This window comes from Ricinus communis, chromosome 7, assembly GCF_019578655.1.
Source record: "Ricinus communis isolate WT05 ecotype wild-type chromosome 7, ASM1957865v1, whole genome shotgun sequence".
Lineage (NCBI taxonomy): Eukaryota > Viridiplantae > Streptophyta > Magnoliopsida > Malpighiales > Euphorbiaceae > Ricinus > Ricinus communis.
The window spans coordinates 13,279,478-13,299,941 of record NC_063262.1 but is presented as its reverse complement, the minus strand read 5'-3'; the positions used below and the strand labels follow the sequence as shown (position 1 = coordinate 13,299,941).

The 20,464-nt window shown below is 29.9% G+C and overlaps 1 protein-coding gene across 1 annotated transcript; it reads right to left on the bottom strand.

Annotated features, from left to right (window-relative positions):
• Nucleotides 1–3,523: 3,523 nt before the first annotated feature.
• LOC8281226 (protein CHROMATIN REMODELING 24) lies at nucleotides 3,524–20,022 on the bottom strand. The gene is made up of 22 exons (XM_015717518.3): nucleotides 19,622–20,022; nucleotides 19,382–19,516; nucleotides 18,188–19,278; nucleotides 17,971–18,101; nucleotides 17,832–17,886; nucleotides 17,094–17,222; nucleotides 16,093–16,200; nucleotides 15,931–15,986; nucleotides 15,756–15,846; nucleotides 13,774–13,908; nucleotides 13,600–13,677; nucleotides 12,508–12,714; nucleotides 12,339–12,410; nucleotides 9,094–9,174; nucleotides 8,885–9,003; nucleotides 6,723–6,834; nucleotides 6,204–6,272; nucleotides 6,014–6,108; nucleotides 5,710–5,838; nucleotides 5,252–5,314; nucleotides 5,027–5,159; nucleotides 3,524–3,954 (listed from the first exon to the last, which is right to left on the bottom strand). Exons 1-22 carry the CDS (start codon nucleotides 19,728–19,730, stop codon nucleotides 3,793–3,795), a joined length of 3,360 nt encoding a protein of 1,119 aa, XP_015573004.2. The 5' UTR covers nucleotides 19,731–20,022; the 3' UTR covers nucleotides 3,524–3,792.
• Nucleotides 20,023–20,464: the final 442 nt, after the last annotated feature.

Sequence of the window (20,464 nt, the reverse complement as noted above, 5' to 3'; positions counted from 1 at the left end):
AAAAAAAAAGAAACTAACCATTATATTTAACAGTTAATTCTTTAATAAATTACCAAATAAAGAAGGTTAAATGTTAGGTGAATTCTAAAGTGCCTTCAAGGTATTGTAATTAGAATACCGTAATTAGTTATTTATCTTTAGATTATATAAAACTAATTTTGACCATTAATATTTTTATAAAATTTAATTTTTTTATATTTTTACTTATTAATCTATAACTAGTAATACAAGTTACCTTTTTTTAATATTTTAAAAATTAAAATAGGTATTACATTTTTTTATTATATTATATGTTTCTTTTCTTTTCTGAAATCATTAATCATATATTTCATCAGCTGCAGTTAAATTAAAAATATTAGCTTGTTCAATCAGTTATTGATAATTTCTTTTATATTTAAGTATCCTACTAGTTCAGTTTAAAGCAATATATGTTTATTTTAGAATAACAATTGAGATTGTTAAAAAATATGCATGTTTTGTTTAAATCTTAGATTTAGATTGGCTTAAAAGGTTTAATATATATTTTATATATTCTAATTTCATAGTTTTTAAGTTGTCATATTTTGTATATTTTTCTAACTTAATTACTTTTTTGCCCCTCTTTTGTATTAGGTCAAATTTTTTGAGATAATATTATTTGTTGTAATATAAATATTGTGTGAATTAGAACTATTTAAATTTTAACTTACTTAAAATTGTAATGCAATCAAACAATTGTTTATTTAGTGACAGAGATAGTTGAATGCCTTTCAAATATAGTTAAAGTTTATTAAAATGAATAGTTGGTTATTAGACATGACCTATTATTGTGCTCCCATAATATTGGTTGATTTCATAACCAACTTTAATGTTTATTCTCATTTTGTTAGATCTATTTTAAACAATAGTTGTTTATTGCATATAACCTACTTTTTTTATACAAAATATAACTAATTTTAATAAATTTTTAACCAAACTATGTAACTTGTTTCTTTCATAAAATTATTTTATATAATATATGGTATATATTATATAATAAATGAAAGATAATATAAATAGCATTATATTTATATAATAATATCAATTTTACTAACTTATGTAAGTTCTTATCAAATTAAGTGACTTTTTAATTAATTTAAAAAATTTATTTTTACTATTTATAAAATAAAATATTTTATATAATAAAAAATTATATAATCAGCATTATATTGCATAAAAATACTTTTTATGTAAAATGCAACTGATTTAATAAATTTTTAACCAAACTATATAACTCATTTTCTTACGTTTATAAAATTAGTAATTTTGTATACCATATGGTGTAAGTTATATAATAAATGAAAGATAACATAAATAGCATTATATTTATATAATAATATCTTTTTGTAAATATTTACTAGTTTGTATAATTTTTTATCAAATTAAGTGATTTTTTTAAATAACTTGTCAAAAACTTCTATTTGCACAATATACATAATAAATTACTTTATATAATAAAAACTTATATAATCATCATAAATATTACATAAAAGTGTTTTTATGTAAAATGCAACTGATTTAATAAATTTTTAACCAAACTATGTAACTCATTTCCTTAATTTCATAAAATTAATAATTTTGTACACATAATGATATAAATTATATAATAAATGAAAAAATAATATAACTATAATTATATTTACATAATAATATCTTTATGTATATTTTTTACTAATTTGTATAACTTTTCATCAAATTAAGTTTTTTTTCAGTCAACTTGTCAAAAATTTTATATTTGTACAATATATAGAATTAATTACTCTATATAATAAAAAGTTATATAATCTACATAAATATCACATAAAATATTTTAATGTAAAATACAACTGATTTAATAAATTTTTAACCAAGTTATATAACTCATTTTCTTAACTTCATAAAATTAATAATTTTATACACCAGGTATAAATTATATAACAAATAAAAAAGAATAACATAAATAACATTATATTTACATAATAATATCTTTTTATAAATTTTTACTAGCTTATTTAAACTTTCATAAAATTAAGTGATTCTTCAATTTATTTGTCTAAATCTATTTGCACAATATATATAATAGATTACTTTATATAGATTACTTTATATAATAAAAAATTATATAATGAGCACAAATATTATATGAAATTTTTTTTTATGTAAAATATAACTGATTTAATAAACTTCTAACTAAACTATATAACTTATTCTATTAACTTCAAAAAATTAGTAATTTTACATACCATATGGTATAAATTATATAATAAATAAAAAATATAAATAGCATTATATTTACATAGTAATATCTTTTTATAAATTGCTACTAACTTGTGTAACTTTTCACTAAATTAAGTTATTTTTTAATTAACTTGTCTAAAATTTCTTTTTGCACAATATAAAATAAAAAAAAATTATAATGAGCATAAATATTACATAAAAATATTCTTTATGCAAATACAACTAATTTAATAAAATTTTAACTAAATTATATAACTCATTTCCTTAACTTCATAAAATTGGTAATTTTGTAGACCATGTGGTATAAATTAATAAAAAATAAAAAATAACATAAATAGCATTATATTTACATAATAATATCTTCTTATAAATTTTTACTAACTTGTATAAATTTTCATCAAATTATATGATTTGTTCAATTAATTTGTTTAAAGTTTCTATTTGCACAAAATATATAATAAATTACTTTATATAATACAAAATTATATAATGAGCATAAATATTACATAAAAATATTTTTTATGTAAAATACAATTGATTTAATAAACTTTTAACTAAATTATATAACTCATTTTCTTAACTTTATAAAATTAGTAATTTTATGCAGCATATGATATAAATTCTATAATAAATAAATAAATAACATAAATATCAATTTTTATTAACTTGTGTAAATTTTTATTAACTGAAATGGTTTTTTAATTAATTTGTCAAGATTTCTATTTGCATAACATACAGAAATTATGTTTGCATAATATATTTGTATAATTTATATTTTTAAGAATTTCTTTAATAAAATACCAAATAAAGAAGGTTAAATGTTAACCCTTCCCTTTAGAGAAGAAAAGGTGGAGGATATGGTATGCGATGATGACAGTGTAAAACTTATTACTAATGGAAGATAATCAGCCTTTAAATAAAATGATAACCTAGTATATTCGTTAACACATTTTTCTTATATATATATAAAAAAAAAAAAAAAAGAATATATCAACACATGTTTCACCCTTCTCCTAACATAGGAAACAATTATGTTAATAATTAGTGTGATAGAGAAGGAATTTTTTCTATAAAATGAAAAATAAATCATTATAATTGAAAAGAGAATTTTAATCTCAAAACTTCAAATCAGTATCTCGAACTTCAACCGCCATCGCTAAATAACTTAACACGTTAATCCTCGCCTCAGAAGGGTTTAGTAAACTTGTCCAAATTTTACACTTCATGATTTCACTTCTCCATTGTTGACCTAGTTTTGCAGCGAACCAAAGGGATGGCAATGCAATGATTAAAAAACAAAACGACTGATTTCCCTTTGCTTTTCTCACTTTTTGGAATAATAACATGCTAGATCTAAAACAATATTTTGTAGGCAACTGTGAATAGATTAATTTGCACTTCAAGCTAGTGCAAATCATAAAAGCATATATTTTTACAGATACCAGTATGGTACAAAAGAACTTGCATGTTGAAATCAACCACTGCCAACATAGCCAGCTAATTATGCTGTCAACCTCTTTTCAAAAGACATTTGCTTCACTGTTGATGGTCTATGCTCTATACATTCAACGCCCTTTGAAGCTCCCCAGTTAGATCATCGAGATCAATTACTTCTTCCTTAGTTGATTTTTCCATGTTGATCTTGTCGAGCTCCAAGTTCAAATCTGAAATCTGCTTTTGCAGCTTTGCTCCTCGGTCTGGTAATCTCGAAACTGTAGCCTGTCAAAAGGTTTCAAAAGCAAAAATGGGTAACAAGGAGCTGTTGACTAAAGGGCAGTTAGGCTTCAAAAGCAAAAATGAGTAACAAAGAGCAGTTAAATAAAGGGCAGTTGTAGATGTGCCACATGTTTTCTTAACAGAAAACATAAATAAATAAATAAAAAGGAAAAATGCCACATTTTTCAATGCTGCAACTTATGCTACTCGTGAGGTTTAGTATGATCATACTAGGTATGCCTCTTTCTGAAAGAAAAATTTCCTTCCAAGGAAATATGCCACATTTTTCAATGCTGCAACTTATGCTACTCGTGAGGGTTAGTATGATCATACTAGGTATGCCTCTTCCTGAAAGAAAAATTTCCTTTCAAGTTGTGTACAAATTCAGGCTGATGTACTCACTCGCAGAAAAAAACTGCAATGGTACACCAGTTTCATGCCACCATACTGCACAAAGCCAACATGGACCCTCCCACTATAGTCATCTCCAATTTCACATACCAAGTCCCCACTAAAACTTGCCAAAGAAAACCATTGCAGTTATTTTTGTCCTGCAATACCTTGACCTGACATGTGCTGAACTCTGGAATCTTCAGCATAAACCCATCAACTCTCTTCGCCATAAACAACAACCAACATCTTTATCACTTTAAGCATAGAATCAGTCTCCATACATCAATCAGGGTTGTGGGTTAAAATGAAACAGTTGCAGAAAGTTTAAAGATACTGTTTTGAGTAGGTATACATGTCTGTGATATAAACTTAGTGTTTGGATGACAGGATGACTCATAAATTCATAATCATCCCAACGGCAACAAAAGATTGACATTTATACAAGATGATAAAAGGGTAAATAAAAGAGAAACAAAAGTTTATGCCATTAATTCAGTAAGAAACAAGCATCACAATGTCCATGGAGTAAACAAAAAAGTAGGGAAAAATTTGTCCAAGTAGCTATCCCTGACCACTATGCTCACAGTTTTGTAAGTGCCTCATGATTTAAGCATATTAAATTGCAGTCTACATTCATTCAAGCAACACATTTATGTAGCTTCTGACTGATTATAAATCATACCATATTTCCAAGTAATTGTGACAACCGACTGATCCTCTCTTTGATTTCAGATTCTGTCAGTTTGCCAACATTTTCCGGGGAACAGCTTTTCTTGTTGAGTTTTACATCCTTTGGATTTAAAGCATACACAGCCCTATCAAAAAATAGTCAGCAACTAGTTACCATAAAATTCTACACCATGTAGAGCATTAATTGAAGATATATAGTGACTCTGATAGGCCATACCCATCAACGTTGCGCTCAACTGTTGTACGTGATGAATTGCCAACAAAAGCAGTTACTTTATCCCTGCAACCAGAATGAGGTGCCAACCACAATATATTTATAAAGATAAAAACTTCCAACATATAAAAATACAGTACTCAATTTAATGCAAATATGAGGTTATACTTATAAAAATACAGTACCCGATTTTAATGCAAATATGAGCTTATACTCCTTGGTTCAATTGCAGTTTTGAGTTTACTTGTTAACAACTCCAAAACTAATACTTCTAAAATCTTGTGATTACAAGTCTCTGTAAATATCTAAGGTATCCAACAGCTGAAGATATGCAGTAACCACAAAGAAACATACAGAACAAAAAGGGCAACTAGCCAACTACAAATCTATTAAGAAAAAAAAAATTATCTACATATTCTGTTTAACCAAAAAGAAGAAACAAGATAAGCCAGGAGTCTCACCTCATCTCTTCCTCTTCTATATTTACAACTTGTACAGGTGCTGTTTTGGAGAACAGTAAGCTGTGGTGACTAACCCCTGCAATACCTAGAGTCTCCAGAAAATTGACATGGGTTTCGAGAGACTCATCCCTATAGGAAACAATAAGAACAATTAGTTAATATCAAACAAAATTCAAAAGGCAGGCACCAAAAGTCCAAACATACATGTGAATCCAAAAAAAGACTGATGTATATGATTTGATTCAAGCCACAAGAGTAAAGGTAAATTAGTGAATGTAGTAATTGTTTGTAATAGAAACAGTACATCTTGTGCTGGTGGTCATGCTCCTCATGTAGTTGCTGTTGCGTAAGGGATATATCAAATCCCTGCTTTGGAAGGCTGAATAATTCCCTAAGATCCTGAAAGCATCAATTAAATTAAAAGACAGGATCCAAGAAACAGTATCTCAAAATTACACTAGCGAAGCAGCAAAGAAAATCTCTTAGGCCTTCACCTGCTGGCTAAAGTACCGAATCTGTTCCTTGTGTTCTGTTGCAGTTTTAAACAATCCCCCTTTAAATATCTAAACCAAAAAGAGACAAAATGACATCATTATACTAGATGACATCTTTATTGATGCATGGTAAAATCCCCATATTCAATCAATGACTAGACATGAAAAGCAGATTAAAAATATTACTAACACACAGGATATGGAGAAAAAATAAAAAGAATCTTTTCAACATTACCACTGGTAACATGTGCTGCCCCTCACAATTTCAACCAAATCAAATGCAACTACAGCATAAATTGAACAACAGAAAGATGAATCTTGAAAGCCTTGAGGCCCTAAACTATACCGAGCAACTCGATTGAATTTAAACGATGTTCAAGAAACACACTATTTCAACCACTTGTGCTATATATTAAAACATGTCCTACTGACAATCTCAACAGCTGGCTATGCAAATTGGTATGCTTTATATAATTTACACATTCTGACAATAAGCAAAAGGGGGATCAAATACTTCACCTGCTTTCTGTATATCTTTTCTTCAACTGTTCCACATGTCATTAATCTATACACAAGGACGTCTTTCCTCTGGCCAATTCGATATGCACGATCAACACTTTGGTTATCCGTGCTGCAAACAGAGAGAACTCGGTGAAGTTTCGGATTACTAAGATGAACTTCCTTACAGAGCATAATATTGAAAGTATTTCATAAACCATATATTTTGTGCATTACCCTGGATCTATAACTAAAACAGATAAAAGGAATATCACGTGGGCAAGGGACGGAGGCAGACAGGAGGTACAATGTCCAAAGAGGGACGGAGACAGACAGGAGGTACAATGTCCAAAAAGGGACGGAGACAGACAGCAGGAACAATGTCCGAAAAGGTGCAATACTAAACACACCCTCTTCAATTTGTTTGGGAAAAGAAATCCACTTTCACAAGTCTATTACTTGTTTATATAAAGATTACAGTATCTACTCAAATGCAATTTGGAAGTAATATAATTAGGAATATATGTAAACAAGAAAGTTTATTAGCCTAAACAAGATTTAGAAGTATGTCCGCCATCTACTTTGTGATCCCAAAATACTTTTCCCAGTGATTTTTCAGTAAAGAACATTTACCCAACACTGAATATTGCCTAATCATGGCAGTCAAAAGAGCAAAGAACTGGTAGTTTGTATATGTAAAGAGGAATCTGGAATCCACATTATTTAACACAATTCAGCACTTTGCCAGAAATATTTGTAGGCATATACTAAATGACACGAGTCATTTAGGAAATGCAGGTGAACGCCAATACAAATCTGACAATGCTACTTAAAATTGCAGCATCAGCTTTTTCTACAGAAGCAATATTTGTATTTTCTGTGTTTGGGAAATTGGTCAGAAGAAAAGAAATGTTATTTAGTCAAAGGCTTTAAGTTACTTCCAAGGAAAATGATTTCCTTTACATATAAAGATTGTGCAGGTTATTTCTCTTGTACAATATCTTTTTTTATTTATTATTACTGTCATTTTAGTATATTATTTTAATTCTTTGCTTATTATATTGACGTTAGATTAAATATATACTTAGTATTAAAAGTATAGTTAATATAATATTATAATATAATTAAATGCTATTTTCTAGAATTAGAATCATTCTTGATTTAAAACCTAATCGAGTTGGATTTTTAAAATTAGATTTGTACTAAATGAATTATTAATTGTAGATATTATATATTATTAAACTAAATTAATTAATGACCAAATTAAGCTAATGAACTAAAAATTAGTAAGATCCTATTAATAAACTTCTCTGTCCCCCTCCTTTTGCAATTTCATATATATGTTAGTGATATAGAAATAGAAAATATTAACCATAGAGCACTTATTGATAGTTAGTTATTAATAAAACACTATTAAATTAAGTAACAATTATTTGTTTATTTGTTTAGCACATGAGTCTAATTGTAATTGCTCTGGGTAACTAAATTTTATATTTATATAACAAGTTAGTGTTATTGTTTCTTTGTTTAGTGTTAAGAATAGTTATTTATTATAGTAATTTGACTCGTTATTATTCACATACTAATAAATTACAATGATTTTAAATAAAAATTAATATGGTAATTTATTTAATAAATTAATATTTATTATTTTGAAAATATCATTTTTGTAGCTAAATTTTTAATTTATAATATTTATTATTTAGATTTTAATTTTTAATCTGTGTTTCTTTTCAGCTTATTTTTTATATAAAATTTTTTTTATCATAAAAATATTATAATAAATTAAAATATATTTTACTTTCTATATTAATATATAAAAAGATACAATCAATTTATCCACTCCTCATCTACTGCTACTTTACACCCTTTATCTCATGATAATGATAATCATCACTTGAACCATGCATCTTCTCCCTCACAACCAGCACCTCAACTTCCTCCCGCCCCAACGACAATTAAGCTTAATTAAAATAATTATTAAATTAAATGAATATAATACCAAATTAACCCAATTAATAAAAAATTAGTAAGGTCTTTTGGTAAATTTGCATGTCCCCCATCCCTTCGCACTTTTACATATTTATGATATGATATTATATTCTAATTTAAATAATTAAATATTTATATTTCCAGCAAGACTTACAAAGCAAAAAATCTAAATGAACAAAAAGCAAAAGCACCTTGGATTCCATGCAGGATCAACCACAATGACACGGTCTGCTTTTGTGAGTGTGAGGCCAAGACCACCAACTTGAGATGTCAAGAGGAATATAGGGGCGCCAACACCTTCTTGAAAATCCTAAGTATAAAAATCAATTTAAAATTTTAAAGAAGAGCTCCATAAATAATATGCTTGAGCTAATCATTGCATCTTATCAAGACACTTAACATTAACAATCTTCACTCTATCACTGGCTTTAGTGGTACCATCAATGCGTAAAAACTCGTAACCGTTGGATGCTAGGGAGTCCTACAAAACCAAAGACAATCCATAAACCACATTCTTTACAAATTTAGCATACTGAACCAAAATAACAATCCAAGTAGAAAAGACACAAATAGGTTAGACTTGCAACATAAAATAATACATAAAATGAAAAGCACTAAAATTGTTTAAATAGATACATCAAAACATTTACCATATCTTTGATCATCAATATCTATATAACACTAAAAGACAAAAGGAAAGAATGCTGCTCTTATGGAACAATAGCTACAATAATCATATTGTATCAGATTTCAAAAGATCCATTAGATGCAGCTCAAAGAAAATATAAATGCATTAGACACACATCCAAGGTGAACAAGCCTAGTACATCTATAGTACAAAGATGCATATTATATTTGTCCATCAAAACCAAATTTGCTTCAAATGGCTGAAGACATCAGAAAAAAATTAGAATTTTGCAATTACTTCCTTTCATATGGAAAAAGAAAAAGAACCAAAATTACAAGTTTATAATCTATCAGAAATAATTTATTAAGTTAAAACCAGTATTCCATTACAGGAGAAAGACGGGGTCAACCATGATAATAACCTACCTAAACATACAACTCACAAAATTTCAAGGCTGTTGAAGTACGAAAACAATCTTGAAGATGCAAAAAGTGGAGCATCCAGCACAAGACAGTATTCTAAGATGAGGAATTTGATGGAATGTGGCTCCCAATCAAATCGGTCTCTAGTAAACTAACAAAAAGGAGCATGGAGCTTTTGGTTAAATAGCTATCTTATTCGAAACCAAATTTGCTTCAAATGGCTGAAGACATCAGGAAAAAATTGGAATTTTGCAATTGCTTCCTTTCATATGGAAAAAGAAAAAGAACCAAAATTACAATTTTATAATCTATCAGAAATAATTTGTTAAGTTAAAACCAGTATTCCACTAAAGGAGAAAGACAAGGTCCACCATGATAGTTAGCTACCTAAACATACAACTCACAAAATTTCAAGGCTGTTGAAGTACGAAAACAATCTTGAAGATGCAAAAAGTGGAGCATCCAGCAGAAGACAGTATTCTAGGATGAGGGATTTGATGGAATGTGGCTCCCAATCAAATCGGTCTCTGATAAACAAACAAAAAGGAGCATTGAGCTTTTGGTTAAATAGCTATCTTAGTGTGCTATCCCTTGGAATCCTCTACTTTAAAATATTTATAAATTATTATTCCCGAAATCATCATGGACTTTGATTGCAATAGCAACAGCAACAGAACAATTGTACTATAGTTCATGGAAGGGCTGTTCAAATTAATACAGAAGTGAACAAGTCTAGTGCATTTTAGTCTTTAGACAACTCTAATGAGGCTCTTGAGCCAATTTTACTGAAGTTGTGTTTCTAGATAAAGAACTTCCCTCATTTTTGGGGGTTCAAAATCAATTTACATTGTTGTAATATTTTAATGGAGGCATGGAAATTGAAGAATAAGATCTTTGAGGACTTCTCTAGACTCACTCCCTCAGATTTCTCTGTTTGGCACCAACCTTCTTTATTATTCTTTTTTAATATCAACGCTTTTCTTTTTTCCTTCAATCACAGACAAAATAGTTGCAAATTTACCACAAACCAGCTATTAGATATGATATTTCAGCTTTAATCTTAACCTACTAAAACCACTCTCCAGTCATCTCAATTGCATGATCCCCAACTTAGAGGGAATTAGCTCATCAAATTTCTACCGAAAAACTGCAGCAGCTGACTTATGTATTTACTTTCTATAAACAGAAAATAGAAGAAATGAGGAAAAAAAACAGTAAACCATGGCAATAAGGCATCCTCCAGCAATTAACTTCTGGACTTTCAATACCCTTATGCCGATCAAACTCTGGTATCTAATCTACTAAATTACGGCTAGGCCTGATAATAATCTTCTTTCATATCATTTAAGTCCCAAACCTACCGCATAGCTTCAATTAACTACTTATTAGTAAATTCTTCAAACACAAGGAAGCAAACTGACTTTCCAATAGACCTCATGGTAGATAATATATCATAATTCCAAGTGACAGCCCATAAAAAAAATAAGAAAATAAATGTACATCAATTAATTAAGATACTAATATGGAATAACAAAGAAAAAAATTTAGCTACAATAATCAAGATGGATCACACAGATATAGAATTAGTCCCAACAAGGAAACCGAGGAACTAACATGTTCTGTCAATATTAATACATGGATTTGAGCCCAATAAACTGAACACAAAGTAAACAAAAAATACATCAAATAACAGGACATACAGAGAACTTCCACCAGTTTATCAGACTTTGTTTCACATTAACTTAAGTTACAAATTTGTTGAATTTCATTCTGAAAGCTAATGCTATTTAATTTTTAATGCATGTGGCTTAGATATGAAAAAATGTTAATCCTTTAGAGCTTTGTCTAGTATAAATATCTAGGAAAAAGAAAAAGAAAAATGCAGAGTTTGGCAAACAATTATATAGGATCAGTTCCCACAAAGCATTGATTCATGTTTCCTATGCAAGTTCATGGATATATATTAAGAGAGAAAAGAATGTCTACAGGAAATCCCCACAACTCTTAAGACAATTATTCATCCCTTACATATTGACTTGTGAATTTGTTTACTTGACCAGTTGGACTCTTTATTATTCTTAATCAATTCTAAAAATTGCCTAAATTTTAATTGTGTGATTGCATATGGAACTATAGGTGTCATGTTTTCCATAGCTAATCTGGAACTATAATTATTGCCACCTTCAGTAAACATTACACAAAACATGCAGCTTTGAATGTCTTTTGTCAGAATCTGAAAATGATCCAACAGAAGAAAATCTGCTTAAATTGGGATAGGTATCTTTAACTCTACAATTTAAAAAAGAAATTACTGTCCAAATAATACCATAAGCACTTGATAGAAGAAAACTATCCAACTCCAGCAACACAAATTATGCAGTAAGAACTTACAAAGGCTTGAAGAAACTCAGAATGATTAATTTGAAATTAACCGAAGTATAGAATTTTTCAATCGAAAAGTATCAACACGGTAACTATATTTGCATACCAAATTCCCATGATTAAAGAATTCCAGTGATTTATGCACTTTAAGGGTTACCAAAAGTTATATTGCAAACAAAGGAAGTATGCTGGAACTGATAGCCTTAAGCACACCTGAATAAGATTAAGCATTTTGCGACTTTGGGAGAAGATGAGAACATTATGCCCCTCTGGAATTAAGTTATCCTGTTAAAAACAACACATTCATTAAAGACGAGACATAAGAATTTGAAATCAAAGCCCTCATCAAAATCAGTTTATAATAATCCTAAGCATATCTAACCAAGAGTGACATTATAAATGATATCTTGCAAGAGATGTTGTCATGCTTCTCTTGAAATTCAGCTTTTTCAGCTACATCAGCGACATGCAAAGCCAATTTCTCTGCTAAACCAGCATCTTCTGGACTTATAAAATCCATTCCTTCCAGAACATCCTCAGCAGCTCTTTTTGTCAAGAGAAGTGGGTGATCACATATTTTCTTTAGAATCTGCTTCAAGGCAATTGGTTATTGATCACATACACAGTCTAAGCATCAAAAGAAAAGTTGTAAAGCAAAATCGTGCATGGCAACTAATTAAGACAAGAAAAATTATTGAAAAGATTCCACTACAGAACAACCAAACGGAGAGAGAGAGAGAGAGAGAGAGAGAGAGAGAGAGAGAGAGAGAGAGAGAGAATTGTCGAGGAAAAAAGTCGAAATGGAAGCTTCCAAAAATATGAAGACTAAATGTCCCTTTCATATAGGTACACATGAAAATGTTATATTGTTTTTACCTTTTGATAAGTTTGGTTTTGCAACTAAATTAACATGCAAACCATCTCAATAAGAACCAGTCGATTAGCACAATAACCTAAACTCTGCCCAAGCAATACAAAAATAAAAACAAAAAGATATATCACAGGATTTTAATCACACTAATCATGGAAAAACACTCATTTGTTACAACTTTAAGTGGTAAAGGACATTCAAATATAAACTTGAAAGTCTAAATCTCTAAAGAAACTACACTAGCAAAACAATTAAGACACAACCATTGTACATTTACAATACTTTACCCAAATGTGTCTGTTGTTATCTCCAATTAACTCACAAAACCTTAATATTATAAATTCAGAAAATCATAAAATATGATTCATCATCCCATGCTCATATCATTGCTTAGATATTCCATTTTTTTGTTTGAACTGTACCAAAAACATTAGCAAAAATATTGAGTTCTTAATTGACAAGCTACTGCTTATCACCATCATCAACTGCCTTAAAAACAAGACTCCGTGATGTATCCAGACGCTAGAGATTTTACTTCATATATGTAAATGCGCAGATATATACGATTAAATGGGAAACAAATGTCAAACTAAATAAAAGTACCGTCAATGCAGCCAATGGTGAACCATCAAAAGCTGATAACACCAGCTCACTCTGCAAAAACGCTCGATACAGTTCTCGCTGCACCAAATAACAAAAGTCATTACAAGATTATAAAATATTCTATAGACACAATGGAAAACAAGCTGAAATGTAGACCATGCAATCAAACCACACCTGACAACTAGTAAGCCTTAGCCACACAATCATCTCATTCTTCTTGGAAAGTGTGGCAGTTGTAAGATCATCCTCCTTGAACACTTCATTCTTCAAGCGACGCAAGAAATATGGTTGAATGCGCTCTCTTAGTTCCTATACAACAAATATCAAAGAAGTTGCAAATGAGTTTTATGGCACTTGATTGACTCAACCATTACTAAAGAAACAGATTTACCACGTGGCTTATACTTCAATTTCTAATAGTCTTTTAAGTCATTTTTTAGATATTATAATTATTCTAAGGATTATTAAATAGATGTTCTTTATATGCATCCAAGGACACTGTTTTGATGTAGAAGAACAGGGGTGCATTTTTTATTATCACAAATTTAATTCTATAAATTACATCAAAGTAGTCAACACCCATTTTCCATATATCTAACTTGGCTTATTTTGAATGACATATTCATTACTTCATGTGACTTTCGTTATTTTGACAAGTTAACTTTGCATGTATAGGCTTACAGTTAACTAAATTAAAATTTGATGTCTTTCCAAATATTCTATTTGTATTCAATTAACTAGATCACTTAGCAACATATTGGAGGGGGAAACTTCTGATACTAAATTGAATTACTGGTTCTGCATAAGCAAATATTTAAACTTGCTATTAAGAGTAAGAATAAAAATACTATCAAGCAGCAACATCAATCATTAATTCATAAAATAAGGTTTCTCTTCATATTAGTTCCAATTAAATTGCATTATAACATTAATCGCAAAAATAAGGAGAAATTAAAATGCAACAACTACAATAGTCGTAGGCTTCATGAATTAACAAAAACAAAAGAAAAAGAAATTACATCAAAATCCTTGTGGTTTACCCTTAAAAACACTTTCATCCTTACTAAATGCTATCCGTAGTCCCTAACATTTAAGTACCACAAGACAATTTAGTCTTTCCTTAATGTGTCAATTAATTATTCAAAAATTAGATAAACTTAACTACTATATGTTTATCAAACAATAAATACTTTATTCCCTATGTTTATAAAATGACAAACAATTAAGTCCCTCTACTTTTAGTTCAAGCTTTGCATTCAACTATGTTTGTTTTTTTACACTCTACTTTTATTATTGCATGTCCTTTATAGAAACTATCCTTTTTCAATCTACTAATTCTTTACTCTCACATTATTAATCTAATTAGTTCATTGCATTCGATCACGAAAAAATGCTTAAATGTATTTAAATATCACTATACCAAGGACTATACATAACATTTAAAAAAAAGGGACTAGGGTTTTTTTTCAGGATAAACCTCAAGGACTTCGATGTAATTCCCACAAAGAATTTCAGTCAACCTAAATATTGTAAATGTTTTAATATATTTTTGCTTCCAAAATAAGAAATTTAAAATTCAAAGAAATCAAAACAAATTTTGGAAATGACTCATGACTAAGCATGTTACTTCCTTTTAAAAGACCAATAAAAGGATTAAGAACTTCAAAACTGTCATCAAAGTCGCCACATATCTACGTGCCAATATTTTAATTAAAGGAGTAGTTCACAATAATAAGTTAACGCGAAGAATGTCTTAAAACTTATTAGTAACAATTACCATGCTAAAAGCTAATAAGTGGAAACATATAGTTAATCCTCAAACTATAGGACATTTTGTTTAGTGTACCTCTTTGTAATTATAACATATGCCCCAAAAACTTGTAAGATTGCGGTTGCAACAGCATCCTTCTAGTTTTGAAATTAACAATATCTTTTTCAGCAAAAATATTCTAATACAAAATTTAACTTGATGAAGGATCCAAAATAAAATTTATAGCTTTGAGGAATAAAAACCAAAATGATTGATAAATAATGATGTTCCTTCTCATTTACTGTTCAAATTGTAACATACATAATAATTTGCTTCTAAATATCATAATCTCATAAAAATAGTCAAAAAATACGAGCTTTTAAGCCAGTACATACAAATGCATCACCTTTGCAATTGTTGAACCAACATGTTTCTCCCTAGCAGAAGCATTCTTTTCATTCCCACGAAGGATGGGATGCTCATACTTCTTCTTAAACCTGAGTAATTATCAAGCTTCATTTCATAAAGAGTAGAAAATTTTACCGAAAAAAAACCCATTAGAGCATGAAGAAGAGAAATACCCATTGTAGTCACCAAGCAGATTAGGACAAGAAAAGTTGAACAAAGTCCACAATTCCTATTTTAAAGTGACACAAGTACAGTATCTTACATTTAGAGCTTGCTTCTTATGAGAGAAGATGAAAAAATAAATGTCAGTCAAGTACAATTCTCAAAGATAATACCTTAAGATTGTTTTGAATTGGGGTCCCACTAATGATAATACGATGAGCACTTGGTATCTCAAGCAAACTTTTTGCCCTCTGCGTGCTAGGATTTTTAATGAGATGCCCCTACAAAAACAAAATGCAATTGAAAGAATTAAATGGTGAACTAAAAGAAAAAATTTGGTTTAATTATAGGACCAAAAAGCTAATATCTATTGATCCTTCCTAAAGTTTTTCTACAAGCCCCACTTTACTTCTCCATGTCAAACCGTTAGCATAACTGCGTGTAAAATGTCTCTCTACCTTACTAAAAAGAACATAAATTACAGTTTAAACTGAAGGGTGATTGAGTTCTGGTTCAATATGGATATGAATAATTGTATATGCAAGGCTCTGTACAGCAGCAAGCAAAGGCTGCAACCAGCAGAATGGTGGGTTCCTTGGCTGGTAAAGGAAGGAAACAAAGCGCAATGTAAGAATATCTAACAACTTCTAAAGTTTTGTTTATATAATAAAATTACTTTTAATAATATTTATAAGCCTATGAGTTCAATACCATATCATTTACAATTGAAATGAACAAAAATCATCTGAAAGCAATCTCAAATTTCAGTCTTGTATTGTTACTCAAGAAAAAGAGAGCTACTACTATAGAAAAATCAAAATTTAAGGTCTCTCTTAAGGAAATTAGATTATCATAATATAGTTTTGGTTCCAACTCAATTATACTTAGGACTGAATGTACTTTTGTCATCAAAGCCAATGACTTATGAGACATAAACGAGAAGAGAAAGAGCATTCGAGATTTCATTCCCAATTATAAATACATAATCATTATCAACTAACACAAACATGCACCATTCTCACATATGGTTACACAAATTTACCAATCCTTTTAAAGCAGAAGCCTGAAGAAAAAGTAAATAATGTCTTACACTATAGTTTTTCTATATTTGACAAGGCAAGAAGAAGATGCATTGCAAAATATTGTCCTCGTATTCAAATATGTAGTTATGTACCTCATCAAGAATCATGTAATCCCATGTGTAACCATCCTCACTTTCCTCATCAGCAAAGTAGTCATCTCCTCTTAATGATTTTGAGTTATTCCGTACTATATCATAAGTTGTAAGGAGAATGCCTTTGTCCTGCAAAGTGACATCATTTGTGAGCTATTTGAAAGTATCCAACTTGAGTTATGTAATTTGACTGAAGGATTCGAAATTAAATTAATCAATAGCATTACACTCATATATACAATCCTAATTATTTTAGGACTCCTAATTAAACCAATCTTCTAATTGCTATATACAATCCTATTTAATATACAACATCTATGACAAGTTAGAAGGGTACAAATGCTTTTTTTTCTTTCTTTTTTCTTTAAATGAAGAAAGAGAAACTTAACTAGATGCATGTAATACACAACCAAAGAAAGGTAGTCAAACCAGAATTTCCAATTCTCTCAACCAAGATCACAAAACATGGACAAAGAAACTTCATAGGAAAGAACTTCCAAAAGAATAGACATATCAATTGAACTTCAAAACTAAAACAGTTTCAGCACTAAATTTCAGTTCATAAGGTCGTCTCTTCCATAGGATAGAACCTTGTAAGTCCCTAGTTCAACATAAAGTTTCAAATCTAGATTTGTTTATTGCATCTAATTTCTGTCTGTATTATGCTTAATGAAATGCATGGACAGTAAACCAGGTAACAATCATATCAACAAGGAATGCATTGAAGCATCTAGCAACCTGAAGTATATACTGCAGTTCATATTGTCGAGCTTTCAAAGAGGTCCCAAAGTATCTGCAATGGAAGTATATAGACAATCAGTATGTATTAACAGACAATTTGTTCCACAACATTAGAGCTTCAGTCTAACAGCCATACTCCCTAGTTTTCCTAGAAAGCCCCACAGCGGCTAGTTCTTTGATCCAATGAGCTAGTAGTGTTTTAGGGGCTACCACCAATGCCCTCTTAATTAACCTTGAATGGAACAGTCCAGCTAGAAAGCCACAAATCTACAAAGAGAACAAATCAAAATCTATCAATTGTATAAGAAATCTAACCACACAGCATCTACATCAACTTTGATTAATTTTCTTACCTGCATTGTCTTCCCCAGACCCATATCATCTCCTAAGATTCCCCCCTTACCCAAACAGTGCAAGGACCATAACCACTTTAACCCATCACGTTGATGGGGATACAACATTGTTGCAATTTTGCTTGGAAGTTCAAATGTAGATCTTGGACCAGACAAAGTAATGGAACCCCCATCATCCAAAACTGAATCATCTGTATCGTCGTCCAACAAATCTATTGGACTAGAGAGATTACATGGCTCCTTGTTCTTACCACCAAGCTTCCCAGCTTCTTCAACCACCTTTTTTCGGCTTAAAACCAAGCAATCCTCCTCATCATCATCCTCTTCATTTCTAAGAATAGACACAGAAGATCGTCCTGCAACTCGTGATCTCTCATGCACCCTTTTGGAATCATTGTCCTTCAGCCTATGAGTACCTTTATTAGTTTCCCTCTCTCTAGTTACACGGCTTTCACACTCAGACTCACTTCTCAGATTAGTTTCATCTTCTTCTTCTTCGATGTTTGATACGAAAGAGTTTCCCACAGCTACTAATTTGTCATCCACCCCTCGATATTTATTCTCCATATTTAGCCCTCTACTATTCTTGTTGTTCTCATGCACATTATCAGCAAAATGATCACATCTAGACTTACTCAAAAATTGACTCTCATCATATTTATCCACAAAACTCTCAGGGCCTCCATCAATACTATTACTCAAAACAGATGAAGAATCAGATGAATCATATATATCGGAAAATGAAGAGCCAGCACTTGCATATTCAGGCATATCAGTTTTTTTCTCTCCATCTCGTCCAGGAAGCAATTCGGAAGGACCATCAGGCGCCTTGTCAACACCTCTCTTTTTCTCAATGGACAAAAGGTCAAGCCTGGAGCTCAAGTCATCAAGAATATCCATGATTTCATTGGCATCCTTGTTACTCTTACCACCAGCCATAGCTTTGGATGGCAGAGGCGAATCAAAGTCAGTAATATCAGCAAAACTAGGTTCATCAACAGCTGTTACACTCCCAGCATTTTCCTTGTCTCGAGATGAGAGTTTGCAAAGACGACGTCTCCCTTCAATCCTAACCTTTGTTGTCTTTTCTTCTTCAGGAATTCATTCCCCGCATAAAGCAAGTAATCTTTTAGCATATATGCATCACATCAAAAAAAACATAACTTTACCCAATTGCACATGAAGATAACATACCAGAAGAAGAATCAAAATCAGTGACTCCAAAGAACCGAGGGATGTTATGATCATCATCCACGGCCGATGCTTTGCAGAGACGCCGTAGTCCTTCGAGTTTTATCTTGGATGGCTTACCTTCTTCTCCTTCTTCATCTGTATCACATAAACTTATTGATTAATTAAAAAAAATTAAAACCTAATATCATAAAGAAATTGGCAATAGATAAAAGAAAAAGAAATTAAATAAAAGAGAGAGACCGAAGGAGGATGGTTCTGGTTTAGGAGGAGCAGAAAATTCTTGGAGAAGACGATTGTGGCTATCGTTTAAGCTTACTGGTTTCCTGTGACTTCTCTTCTCATCGCCCATTTCTCGTGTATTTCTCAATCAATTGAGAGAAATAAGAACAAATAATGTAGAAAAGAAATGGATAAACAGAATTAAGTTTTAATTTATATGGTGTTGCTGGGTGGGGAATTTGTTCGATGAGGGAACACAATCGCCCTGGCTTCGATTTTTGTTTTTTCCCGCTTGGTTGGGGGATTTTTAAATTTTGATTTTTGATTTTTGATTTTTGATTTTTGTATTGGTTGTTGATCTATTATATTATATATGATACATGTTTCCTTAGCGAAAAGAAAATTTAAAAAGAAAAAAAAAAAAAGCAATGATGGCCTGCTTCTTTGTCTAATTTGGTTTTCTTTTTAGTTCTATACTAATATCTCTTTAAATTCATGCTCTAATAATTTCCTATATATAATAAAATTAGCACGTTATAGAATTATTATTGTTATTTAATTTATATATATTAATTTTTAAAATTTAAAATTTTTTTATATGTATATTTAGTTTTGATATATAAAATTTTTATTTTGACATGTGTATTTACTTTTGAAACATAAAATTTAAATTTATATGTAATTTTTATAATTCTTTTTTTAATTAATTGATTGAAAAGTTATACTCCTAATTAAACCCTCACTCTTATTTTAAAAAATAATATATTTATTATATTTTAATATTATATTAACTAATAAATAATTTTCTAATCAAATAATGATAATAACTCTGTCCTAAAATATAGCATATTAATTATATTTTAA

Bases quoted from the DNA above. Each gene is read 5' to 3' on its own strand.
- LOC8281226 (XM_015717518.3), bottom strand. From the start codon at position 19,730: ATGGGCGATGAGAAGAGAAGTCACAGGAAACCAGTAAGCTTAAACGAT. The intron at 15,847-15,930 runs GTATTTCTCTTC...ATAATTACTCAG, and splicing joins CTGCTTGGTGACTACAATGG to GTTTAAGAAGAAGTATGAGC. The intron at 6,109-6,203 runs GTGAAGGCCTAA...TGATGCTTTCAG, and splicing joins TTCGGTACTTTAGCCAGCAG to GATCTTAGGGAATTATTCAG.